Source organism: Protomyctophum parallelum, assembly GCF_964188405.1.
Source record: "Protomyctophum parallelum genome assembly, chromosome: 21".
NCBI lineage: Eukaryota > Metazoa > Chordata > Actinopteri > Myctophiformes > Myctophidae > Protomyctophum > Protomyctophum parallelum.
The window spans coordinates 16309499-16323333 of NC_139713.1; the positions used below are offsets into that span (position 1 = coordinate 16309499).

Genomic DNA, 13835 nt, shown 5'->3' on the forward strand with positions numbered 1-13835 from the left:
GTGGTGCATGGTGGCTGTGGTCGACTAACACTATGCCGGAAAATGTTCGCCGACTGCCTTCTTTCACAGAGGAAAACAAAATGAAAACCAAATAAAAACTAAGCTACAGTGGCTAAAACTAAGGGCCGATTCATACTCCTATTTTAGAGCCGAATAAAAGTCGGTTCTGCGCTGTAGAGCCTACAATGTGTCGTCATTTGAGGTTCGGGTACCGTCCTAAAGTCGGCTCTTCGGTGCTACTGAAAATGACAAGCCGAAATCATTTCGGCACTACAGCGCCGAAACAGGAGAAAACTAGGAGTATGAATTGGCCCTATAAGACTAAATATGTTGACAATTTGGTCAACAAATAGAAACTGGACTAAAATGTTAATTTACGAGAGGTCTACACGATAAGGGAATGTCGAAGAAGAATTGATAATCTTGAGAGGCTAAATCTCATCAAACGGCGGTCCGCGGCTCAAACGGCGAATAAATGATGGACCTTGACATGAAAAAAGGCTGTAAACCACCGATCTAATGCCTTATTATTAATGCTACATTTTATTGCGACGGCGTCGGGTGCCGTAGCCGAATATAGCCGATATAACCACACGCATACGACGCAGCATAAATGGGCGTTTAAGTCATTATGTATCTGCCACGTCTGCTGTTCTGTTTATCCACTGAGCTGGGGGATGACTCGGGAGTCAAATCCTAACGGGTCCACGGAAGGGCGGATTAGTGGTATTCATACATACTCATCATGCATCTTGAACTGGTTGACTCTTAACCCATTTAGGCCTGAAAGAAATGTCTTCTAAATCCTGACAGTTTTCTGAAATACCTATGTTTCTATAGGCCTATATCACTCAATATTTCATGTCAAGGACCCCAAAAATGATCTGTAATTGGCCTCCGACCCCCATCTGAAAATATGTTGTGCCAGGGACCTCCCCAGAAGCAAAGATTTGAGTTAAAAACGTTTGTCCTGAAAAAAATATTCCAAATTTGAGGCACATTTTCAAAAAATAAATAAATTCAATAGCTAAATTATAACAATGTTTAAAACACCAAAAGGGGTTCCCGCCCAAAATGAGTTAACCTGAATTCCTTGAAGAATTCTCGGCACGTTGCGTTGTTAATTTAACCTGAATTCCTTGAAGAATTCCCTGCACGTTGCGTTGTTCATTTAAAACGGTCTGTTTGTGTGTTTAATGAGCTTGTAACGAGGTGGGTTGTCTTCACCACATACTGTATAGTACTATCTCCAGTGGTGGAAAGTGATGTAAAGTACATTAAATTAAGTACTGTACTGTAATTTTGAGGTATGTGTATACTTTACCTGAGTATTCCCAATACTTTTTACTTCTACTCCACTACATCTCAGAGGCAATTATTGTACATTTACTCCACTACAATTATTTGAAAACTTTGGTTAATAGTTATTTTGTAGATTTGGATTGTTATTACAAAACATGCATCCATCACTTCAGCCCTGCAGTATATACAGTTTTGCCCATTTGAAAATAGCCGATCTACAAGCTCACGGCGAGTCGCATCGTGGCGCATTGTGAGCTTGTAGATTCTTGGCTATTTTCAAAAGATTGTTATACATTTGAAAACTTGAAATGGGACATTCTGCAAAATGAGTACTTGTAACAGTAGTATTTCTACATTGCTGCATTGATACTGTAGTGTGTAGTGCAGTGGTTTTCAACCAGTGGTCCTTGAGGGGGTTCCAGGTGGACCCCGGCTAAATGGAGAGTCGGTAACTCTTGAGTGGAAAATGGAACCAGATGGACCCACAAGGGTCTCAAGAGTTATATTATTGTTAAACATCTGCATTACTTAAGTTAATTTACAAGAAGTCTACACAATTAGAGAATGTAGAAGACGTTTGCTATAGTCTCTCCTAATGGTACCAACATCAATACAGCATTGGAAATGGGGACAAATTCTATAGTTTTGGGTCTGCAAGACTAGATCCCATCAAATGGTGGCCCACGTGGCTCAAATCTGTAGAATGAATAATATGCCTTGATATGAACAGGGTTGAAAAACCCAGTGGCGTGCACAGACACTTAGAGGGGCAGGTGCTCAAGTGAAAAAAGGGCACCCTGTACAGCGCGTGGAACCGGCCCGGTTGCCTTAATAGTGTGAGATTGATAGATTCTGGGGCATAAATAATATATTAGAAGCTTTTTTTTTTATCAATGTCACCTTGGTCCACATACTGTACACTGTACAAAAAGGCACATTGGGTTCAAAAGGGCACATTGCCGTCCAGAGGAATACTGGACAACTCACCCCGGTGCTTGCCCGTTTTCCTCCCGGAATCTTCACCAGTGAGGGAGATAACTTTGTAATATGTTATTGGCTGTTTGTATTATTTTTGGAAAAATATAAAAATATACTCCTGTGGAAAGGCTATATTATTTTACTTATATTGACCCTATAAACAATTTAGTATTATTTAGTATTTGCCCACTCAAATGGTACCTCGTCAGATAATCCCCACATATCCTACAACAACTTCTGTGAACAGACTTCACTGCAGTAGCTTTTCATAAATCATATTTGTAATTAGGCTGTCTGCTGTCATGAAAGTTTATAGTTAGATAAATTCAAAGTCCAGCCGTCTGCTGTCCAGCCTCTCCCACCCCTCACTGGGGAAAACTCTGGGAGGAAAACAGAAACGGGGTGAGTTGTCTTGTTACCGTCCAGAGGGCAAGGGCAGGTGATGCTCTAGCGCCCCCTGGTGTCAATATGTGCACGCCACTGTGTATAGTGACTGTACTCTGAAATGTTGAAAGGACTCACCGAGTTGGAGGGCACGCCGCCGAGGCTGGTCTCCGTGTAGGACGTCTCCGTCTTGGGCTCCACGGCCTGCTCCGCCTCCAGGATCTTCTCCACCGGCATGTCCTCGTTGGCACAGCTGCTGGACTCCACCTCGTTATCGTTCCTGTCCTTGGCTCGCTGGCGCTCCTCCTGAACGGCTGCGTGTAACAAAACTGGTTCCGGTCACTACTGCTGCATATATTATATGTAACAAATACTGGTTCCGGTCACTACTGCTGCATATATTATATGTAACAAATACTGGTTCTGGTCACTACTGCTGCATATATTATATGTAACAAATACTGGTTCCGGTCACTACTGCTGCATATATTATATGTAACAAATACTGGTTCCGGTCACTACTGCTGCATATATTATATGTAACAAATACTGGTTCTGGTCACTACTGCTGCATATATTATATGTAACAAATACTGGTTCTGGTCACTACTGCTGCATATATTATATGTACGTTTCATCATGCTCGTTTAAGCACGGCTAGATGTCTCCTTTAACCAACAGATTGCTTCCTCAAAACGACCTGTTGTAAAATGTACCAGCATAAGTACCATTGTGTTCGTCAGTGGTGGGAAAAGGTGCAAATCTCTTTACTTAAAAGTATACGAAAAAAAATACCTCCATGTGGAAATACTGTTAATGCATGTACAGTACAAACATGTCCGGAATTCTAAATGTACTTGAGTAAAAGTACAAAGGTATTGGTATCAACATGGACTTAAAGTACCAAGAGTAGAGATTACTCATTGTGAATGTCCCATTTCACAAGGTTTTAAATGTATAAAAAACCTTTTGAAAATAGCAGATCAGACATTTATTTTTACTTTCTGCGACAATGAATAGCAGATCTACAAGCTCAAGTTACAGTGCTCAAGATATTTATGTTCTCTTTTTTTAACAATGTATGTGCAGAGCAACTGTCTTTGCCTCAGTGTGTGTGTATGTCACGTGCACAAATAGTGCACAGCCCCCACTACAAGCATTATGCCACTAAACACATCCACGGCATCAATAATTGCTTTGGCAGCGGGGATGGAATACATTGAGGGACCTTAAACCCACATTTATGCACATCACAGCAACGTGCAACAGTTCAAGGACTACCCTTGGCTTCCTTATCAAAGAGATGTGTTTTTGATGTCAAAAGACAAACAGCCAGCTCCTTTTATACACAAATCACTTATCGACCGTACACACACACACACACACACACACACACGCCGCGCGCGGACTGTCACTCCTCATTTGCCGTGTGACAGGTCGTCAGATACTCGCGGTGACAGAACGGCTTTCAAAGAGCACGCCGAGACATCAATGGAGACTTTGTCTATACTTCTTCTTCTTCTTCTTCTTCTTCGATGTCGTGTAAATAAATGTCTACTTGAAGCAAAGCCTTGTGTTGTTGGTGTGTGTCCCCCCCCCCCCCCCCGTCTCTCTCTGTCATCCGATTGGTCTGGCAGAGTAGACACAGGAAGTGGTCTGCGTGTGTGCTGAGCAGACATGGAGACTCACTTTGACCAAGGCAACAGAAACCGCAACTCCACTGTGTGTGTGTGTGTGTGTGTGTGTGTGGGGGGGGGGGGGGGGTATGTTGTCTTTTCAACAGGCTGCAGGCCTACTTCTAAAAACCACGGGGGAAAACAAAAACTGTGGCTTTTTTATGTGTTTGTCTTCCACACAGCGATTAATAAAACTTTACTGCCGTTGTAGTTTTCAAAAGAACACAGAACATATTGTCCTCTATGGGAGAAAGGAATATTAAAGTGTGTGTGTACGCATAGATGTAACACACACACACACACACACACACACACACACACACACACACACACACACACACACACACACACACACACACACACACACACACACACACACACACACACACACACACACACACACACACACACACACACACACACACACACACACACACACACACACACACACACACACACACACACACAGCTCTTTCCAGATGATCTTTTCTTGCTATTCCCTTCTCTTGTTTCTATCCCACGTCCTGAATCACAGAAATGGGGGGGCTGAAAGCGTGTGTGGGTTTGAAAGTGTGTGTGTGTGTGTGTGTGTGTGTGTGTGTGTGTGTGTGTGTGTGTGTGTGTGTGTGTGGTGGATGGGGTTCTAGGAAAGGGGATGGGGGGGCGAACGAGAGAGAGAGTAGAGAGAGAGAGAGAGAGAGAAAGAGAGAGAGAAAGAGAGTAGAGAGAGTAGAGAGAGAGAGAGAGAGAGAGAGGGGCCCTACTTTAGAGGAACTGCTGTCTGGCGGTAGAGGTCAGTCCAAGGGTAGAATACTTGTGTTGGAGTCAGCGAGAGGTGAGGAGGGCTGAAATCATGTTAGCTTTATCCCCCCCCCACCCCTCCCCCCCTACCCCGACTGGGAGAGCATAAATTCATTTAATCCTGTTTTTCTGCGGATTCGCTTAGCCTTTCGGTACTAGAGCTACCGACCGCTGCCTTGTTCTTGTACTCTCCCGCCCTGGGGGTATATATACGTGGGGGGGGGGGGGGGGGGGAGCTATAGCTAGCTTACGCGGACGGCGGAGCGAGGTGGAAAAAGCAGTAAATGATAATATCCTTGAACAGAGTAACCGACACGCCCCGCAATGATAGGAATAAGAGAGAGAGCGGGGGAGGGGTGATAGAGGGAGGGGGGGGGGGGCAAGTTGAGGTCAAGACAAATTGGTCTGGAGGAAAGCAACTTAAGAATCTACCTATCCATCCAAGAGTGCTTTTCTTCTGTTTGTTCTGAGACTGACACTTTTCCTACAGACCCGTGTTTTGTGAATGTGAACGCACGCGCACACGCGCACACGCACACACGCACACACACGCACACATACACACACGACTTTGTTTGTTTACGAACTATAATGACGAGTATATGATGATGATGATGATGATGATTACACAACAATTATTCATGGGATTTGACTGATTGTGTGCCTATAGGGCGGAAAATGTTTTGGAGTAATTTAAGTTAACATTTTGTTTATAGTAGAACCACCGTATGGTAAAAAAAAAATGAAGAAAGAAAATTAAAAAAGTGTTGCTGTTTGCGGCGACTTAGGATGAATTGAGCGCTCATTAAATCCTTCGTTTCCCACCCCATAGTTTACTAAATGTAATGTAATCCCCTTTAACAAAACTATGTCATTCCGTCCTCATCCATTTATCTCTGCAGTGGGTTTTGACCAATCGATCAGAAATTGCACATGCATAACCGTTGGCATGATTGGGATGCCGATTCTTCACTTCCCCCCGAATTCAAGCCGTTTATTCTGTACTGGAGATTTGCCACATGTTGTATACGCGTAATTAAAGTAAACACCAGTGGTGTAATGGTGATTTCCCCCCCCCTCTCTGTACCACGGAACATCACGCGCACGTGCACTCGCAGAACAGCCGATGGCCGCCCTAAGCCCTATATTGTTAAATAGTGTATGAGAGTTTTAGACACACAAACACAAAAGTATAGACTTAAAATAATCAGACTTCTTTACTGCACAGTAGCGATTAGCGTTCTTGCGTGCACCGTTCCGTACCTGCGCGTGCATGGTAAATGGTGCATTTATATAGCGCCTTTATCCAAGGCGCTTTACATAGATTGTGCATTACATTCACCCATTCACACACACATTCATACACCGATTGCGGCGGAAGCCATGCAAGGTACGAACCAGCACATCGGGAGCAATTTGGGGTTCAGTGTCTTGCCCAAGGACACTTCGACATGTAGACAGGAGGAGCCGGGATTCGAACCGCCGACCCATGGATCATTGGACGACCTGCTCTACTTCCTGAGCCACAGCCGCCTCTGCATGACACTCACAATTTGTTTTGGTACCATGGTGCGGTACTGCGTTCTACGAGCATGACATGACACCACTGGCAAACACCCAACCGAACCGGGGGAAAACAGCCTTTTGTTGTAATGCCCCCAAAAACACTTGGAATGACCTAAAAGCTTCAATTTGTTTTTTTGTCATTGATGTGAAAGTTAATTAAAATGAGCTGTGTTGTGTTTTGCAAAAGTGTCAAATCGCAACAAGTTGTCCCAAGACACTTTACATTTAGAGTGTACATGAATGAGTGAATGAATGAGTGAATGAATGAATGAATGAATGAATGAATGAATCAATGAATGAATCAATGAATGAATCAATGAATGAATCAATGAATGAATCAATGAATGAATGGGTAAAGGGTTATAGGTATGTTGTTTTTTCCAGCTAATGATTCATACCAATGAACAAAACACGTACGTGTGTTTAAGTAGTCCCCTCTGCACATGCAAGCCCCACCCCCCATGGGCCCCATCAGCCCAGTGCTTGAGATAATCACAGCCATGCTGATATGTGTAGGATGAGGGAAAAAAACCCAAACAGGACCATGATATAAAACAGAGGGGTCTCGCATTCAGTAGTGGAAAGTAACCATTTTCTTAAGTACTGTGCTGAAGTACAATTTCGAGGTATTTACTTACTTTAGTTTTACTTCTACTCCCCTACGTCTCAGATCCAAAGATTGTACTTTTACTCCACTACATTTATTCGACAGCTTTATAGCTACAAGTTAGTTTGTAGATTTGGATTATCATTACAGTACATACAGTACATTTGGCCATTTGAAAATAGCCGATCTACAAGCTGACAATGCGTCGCATATAGCATTGTGAGCTTGTATACAATTTTCAAAATGTTTTTGTACAGTTGAAAACCTGAAATTTATCTTAAAGTACTTTGGTACTTTTTAAGTACATTTTCATAGGAATACTTTGTGTCCTTTTACTCAAGCACATTTTGAATACCAGACCTTTACTTGTAACAGAGTAACTGCATTGCAGTATTGATACTTTTACTAAACCCATTCTGGGCGGGAACCCCTTTTGGTGTTAGCATTATGTTATGCTTTAGCTATTGAAAAATAGCTAAAAAAATATATATTTGAAAAATCTCAGGTCAAAATGGGATAAGACTAACATTTGAGTACCGTTTCCACCGCCAGTTCTGGCGTTCATTGTTGCTTTGGTTATCCAACCTCAGGCCAGCAGTATAGCCTGAGCCAAAGGTATGAACGAGTCAACATCTTATTTTACAGCATGGCCTTGCTTTTACACAAACAGTTCTATTGCAAACTGTTCACGAGATATGAGAGATAACGGTTTATATTGTTGCTGTCAATCCAGTTGTTTATTCGGCTCTGTCCACAAATAAAGAGAAGTTCATTCAGGACTCGAGAATGTTGCTAAGCAACATAATCTCGACTGGAACGTTTGTATAAAATTCTAAGCCTCGTGTGTGTTATTGCTTAATAATATCTCAAGAGTGACAAATGTGTTCATATTATTTACACCAGAGATTCCCATGCCTGTGGGCCGGGAATATATTGCAAGTGGGCCAAGCCAAATGATTGGTAAAACAGTACGAGTTAAATGACAATATAACATTAATATCTAAACGTAATATGGAATGTATAATGTAGGAAAATGTACGAAAAAAAAACATTTCTTTAAAACATTTTTGTTTTCATCGTGACACTGTTAAATAATTGATAATAGATGGAACACAATTGATTGATTGAAATAAACATGCTCCCAAGTACACTCGCATGGATTCTCCCCTCTCTCCTTACTGTATATCACATTCTTCCCTCTTCCTCCCTTCCATACTCGCTCACTGTAATTTGTCCGGAAAATCTGAACCCCCCCCCCCCCCCCACCACGGAAAAAAGTTCGTCGACTACCTTTTTCCACTGGCAAAAACTAAATGGAAACTAAATGAAAACTAAGCTATGATGACAAAAACTAAGACTAAATATATTGATAATTTCGTCAACAAATAAAAACTAGACTAAAATGTTAGGAAGGGACTAGTGGACAAGAGATCCAGTATAAATAAAAGACAAGTCATTTGACACTTTTCATGCTGAAAATAGCCGATCTACAAGCTCACAACGCGTTGTAAAAAGTGTAAAAACAGTCATTACGACGGCATCAAGGCCCGCCAAAATACATTTTGTTCGACTAAATCAACTGTAGATTTAGTCGACTAAAACCTTATGATATTTAGTCGACTAAAACTAGACTAGACACTAAAACATTCCAGGTGACACAAATGTGACTAAAACTAAACGAAAACTATTCAAGAGACTATGACTAAAACTGCCAAAAACAACACTGCGGAGGATTCATCGTCGTCGCTGGCGTCACAGAGCTCGCGGGACTCCTCTACAGGTAAACACTCGCTAATGAGCCAATCACACAACGTCCTACAGGTAAACACTCGCTAATCAGCCAATCACACAACGTCCTGACTCCTCTACAGGTAAACACTCGCTAATGAGCCAATCACACAACGTCCTGACTCCTCTACAGGTAAACACTCGCTAATGAGCCAATCACACAACGTCCTGACTCCTCTACAGGTAAACACTCGCTAATGAGCCAATCACACAACGTCCTGAAGACTCCTCTACAGGTAAACACTCGCTAATGAGCCAATCACACAACGTCCTGGCCCAGGCCGTAGCGTAACGGTCTGGGCACCGGACTGGTGATCCAGTCGCGGTGTGCCGCGGGTTCGACTCCCGGACCCGACACGGCCTTTACCGCATGTCATCCCCCCATCTCTCTCCCGTTTCCTGTCAGCCTACTTTCTATCCCTTAAAAAAAATCAATAAAGGCGTAAGCCACAAAAAAATATCTTAAAAAAAAAAAAAAAAAATCACACAACGTCCTGAAGACTCCTCTACAGGTAAACACTCGCTAATGAGCCAATCACACAACGTCCTACAGGTAAACACTCGCTAATGAGCCAATCACACAACGTCCTGACTCCTCTACAGGTAAACACTCGCTAATGAGCCAATCACACAACGTCCTGAAGACTCCTCTACAGGTAAACACTCGCTAATGAGCCAATCACACAACGTCCTACAGGTAAACACTCGCTAATGAGCCAATCACACAACGTCCTGACTCCTCTACAGGTAAACACTCGCTAATGAGCCAATCACACAACGTCCTGAAGACTCCTCTACAGGTAAACACTCGCTAATGAGCCAATCACACAACGTCCTGACTCCTCTACAGGTAAACACTCGCTAATGAGCCAATCACACAACGTCCTACAGGTAAACACTCGCTAATGAGCCAATCACACAACGTCCTACAGGTAAACACTCGCTAATGAGCCAATCACACAACGTCCTACAGGTAAACACTCGCTAATGAGCCAATCACACAACGTCCTACAGGTAAACACTCGCTAATGAGCCAATCACACAACGTCCTGACTCCTCTACAGGTAAACACTCGCTAATGAGCCAATCACACAACGTCCTGACTCCTCTACAGGTAAACACTCGCTAATGAGCCAATCACACAACGTCCTGACGACTGAGCAGGTGCTTCTGATTAGATTTCTCCCGGTGCCTTCAACGGCGCCTTTCATTAGGAGCCAATTAAAAGCAGCAGTGGCGGATGAGAGAGGGCACATGTATGACCTCGCTAATATTGTACAATGTGTGCGCTCGCGTGCGTGTGTGTGTGTGTTTGTGTGTGTGTGGACAAACCACTTGAACTTGGAGAGGGGGGGGGGGGGGGGGGGGCTATAATAGACGGACATATGCGATCTACAGTACAAGCTCACGACGTGCTGCGACGCGAGCTCGCGGATCGCACATGTTTCGGCCAAAGACATTTAGTGCAGAGCAAAAACTGCAAGTGGCCTATTAATAATAGAGAGCCCATGGGAACCCGGTGAATTGCATGATTAGGGTTTAAGTGGGTTGAAACTCAGAAGTTAGTGGATTCAAATGAAAATCAACCGATAATAACCAGTAGTTTACATATCGAGATGATCTTATCGATCTACTACATGCACACTGGGAGCCTACCGGCTGTGATTAGAAAACTCAGAGACGTCTGACATGGCGTTGCGCGCGTTGTTTCCGACTAAATCTAACCTCATCAGTCTTAACCGGCCACGTAAGTCCCCTAAACTCATATCAGTCTTAACCGGCCACGTAAGTCCCCAAACCTCATATCATATGATCTCAGGTCAAAATGGGTTAACCGGCCACGCAAGTCAGTTTCACTTCCGGGTTTCCTATAATGGCAGTCAGTAGGCTCCCAGCATACATGCAGTAGAGCGATAAGATTGTCTTGATTGCGAACACAGTGAGCAGCACTAACTATAGAAGCTGGCCTAAAATGTCTGTTTGTCTGTCTGTCTGTCTGTGTGTCTGTGTGTCACGGACACATACACTATTTTTTTTTTTTTTTAAACTTAACTTAGAAAGACTTAACTTAAAAAAATAAAGAAATAAAAGAGAACTAAAACAAACCTTAAAAATTTACGTAATTTATTCGAATTGTTTTTATTTATTTATATTTTTTGTCCCACGATTTTGTAACCCATTTTTCACCCCTGTGTCAATCATCCTGTGATGTGATGTGAGTCTGTGCCTGCGGTGTGTTTAGATGTTACTCTATCCTCTACGGCATGTGCTGTACCTTCTCTCTTCATGCCCATGGCCAGACACTTCTGGTAGCGACAGTACTGGCAGCGGTTCCGCTGGCGCTTGTCGATCATGCAGTCCTTGCTGTCGCGGCACGTGTACGTCAGGTCCTTCCGCACCGTCCTCTTGAAGAAGCCCTTGCAGCCCTCGCAGCTGTAGACCCCGTAGTGTTTACCTGCGTGGGGGGGGGGGATGTTAGAGAGAGAGATGGAGAGGTGCTGTGTGTAAATCACATATGTTATGATAAGCGGATGACTGAACCCAAATGCAAGCCACAAGCAAGAAAGTTCAAAATCTAAGTATTGATTTAAGTCCAAGGCAGAACAAATGGTAAACAGAAGAATGAGTAGTAGCTGTAATCTCAGGAAACTCAGGAGAGCCCAAACTTTTCAAAAGTACAAAAATAAATACTAAGTCCAAAAGGCAAAACACTACAGAGTACAAGGCAGTAGTTTAAAGAGTCCAAAAAGCAAACCTTACAAGTCGAAAATAAAACGAGAACCAGGAACTTTGGGGTACCGCTCAGGGACAATGACGAATGTACTGACAGTGAGTGTTTGTAAAGAGTCCAGTTATATAGTGAGCAGGTAAATTGTCAAGTACTGAGTGAGTACCTGAGATAGTGTGTACTGTACCTGAGTGATACTGTACCCGAGACTCTCAGGTATTAATGGGTGAAAGGGTCAAGCAGGGAGGCATTGTGAGCAGAGTGATCTAGTGATCAGAGTGATCTATAGTATTACTCAGAGTGATCTAGTGATCTAGTGATCAGGTGATCAGAGTGATCTATAGTATTACTCAGAGTGATCTAGTGATCTAGTGATCAGGTGATCAGAGTGATCTATAGTATTACTCTGATCTCGATTACTCTGGGTCCCATTTTGTTTTCGTCTGTGGTACGACTCGGCTGAGGAGTTATTTGTATTCGTTAAAATGCAACACATATAGTGCACCTCAATGCATCCTGAAAGTAGATGATTAAAAAAACAACAACAGACAAAACGGACACACGGGCAATGGAATATGGAGAATTCATAAAAAAAATGAAAAAAAAAAATGAAAAAAAAATGCACCGACCTAAAATAGTCGATATTATTAAAAGCATTATTATCCGGTTGCACCTCGCTGCATATTGCAGATAAGTGCACATTGACCGCAGCATCATCAATCTGTGGCTGTATCGGTACAATACAGCGATTCCAACATTCAATGCATTCAGCACTGAAGTACCCAGGAATAAATAAAAGAAAATCCTTGAGAACTGAATTAGATTTTTATATATAACAGCATACCGAATGAAACCTTTGTGTCTGAGTGAATAGTGCCCATATTGAGTATAGTGCGAAAAATAATAATAATAAAAGGTCACTTTATTATTGGTTACAGTGTTGGCATGACAACCAAAGACTCTTGTGATTATTAAACAGTGAATAAAGTGTAAGCGGAATACAGTACATGCGTGGAATGCCATTACTGTGGGGGTGCATGGAACCTTGCATTTCTGTTACTTTGAAGGAAATGGGAAAGAAAACATATAATGTCTGGATCTTGGAAAAACAAGTGCCTTGTTTTGGCATTGGTATATATATATATGGTGATATCTTTGCCAATTGTTACATTTACAGCTGGCACGACGTTATATGCATAAATGCTTTGATCCAATAAATTCAACCTAGACTGAAATACAACTTTTTAAGCGTCAAGGTCTCTCACACTGCAGCCCATTTGCCAGGGATGATTTACTACGATGTAGTTAACTGCTTTTTATTTTACAGTGTAATGTTAGTTTGGACTCGGACTCGACACTCCCTGACCGCAGCTGAATGGAAGAGGTCCATAACATGCAGGGAAAAGACACGCACACGCACACGCACACACACACACACACACACACACACACACACACACACACACACACACACACACACACACACACACACAGTATGAAAGGGCTATGTGTTTCACCTCCACGATGTAGGATTTAATACACACACACACACACAAACTACTGGGGCCCATTTGTTTTCTCTGTCCATGAAATGGACAATGCAGGGAAATCAAGCTAAGATGCAGTGGGGTGGAAAAAGGTACTCAATTGTTTTACTTAAGTAAAAGTACCAATACTGCAATTTAGAAGTACTTTGTTACAAGTAAAAGTACGGAATTGAAAATGTACTCGAGTAAAAGTACAAAAGTATCGGCATCAAAGAGTACTAAAAGTAAAAGTACTCATATTGCAGAATGTCCCATTTCACAAGTTCAAAATGTGTGCAAAATCGATTGAAAATAGCCTATTTGGGAAATTTGGCTATTTGGCTATTTTCAAATGGCCAAAATGTATAGGGTTGAAGTGGATAGTTGAAGTGTTTTCTAATCAAAATTTAAATCGCCAAATAAATCCATACCGTCAAATAAATGTAGTGGAGTAAAAGTACAAATTTTGTCTCTGAGAT

General features: G+C 42.4%; 1 protein-coding gene across 1 annotated transcript in view; it reads right to left on the reverse strand.

Moving 5' to 3' along the window:
- rxraa (retinoid X receptor, alpha a) overlaps positions 1 to 13835 on the reverse strand; it is a 188068-nt gene that overhangs the window by 23144 nt on the left and 151089 nt on the right. The window contains 2 exon segments of the mRNA XM_083793072.1: positions 2803 to 2978; positions 11378 to 11557. Of these exon segments, the coding sequence (XP_083649198.1) occupies positions 2803 to 2978; positions 11378 to 11557 (356 nt within the window).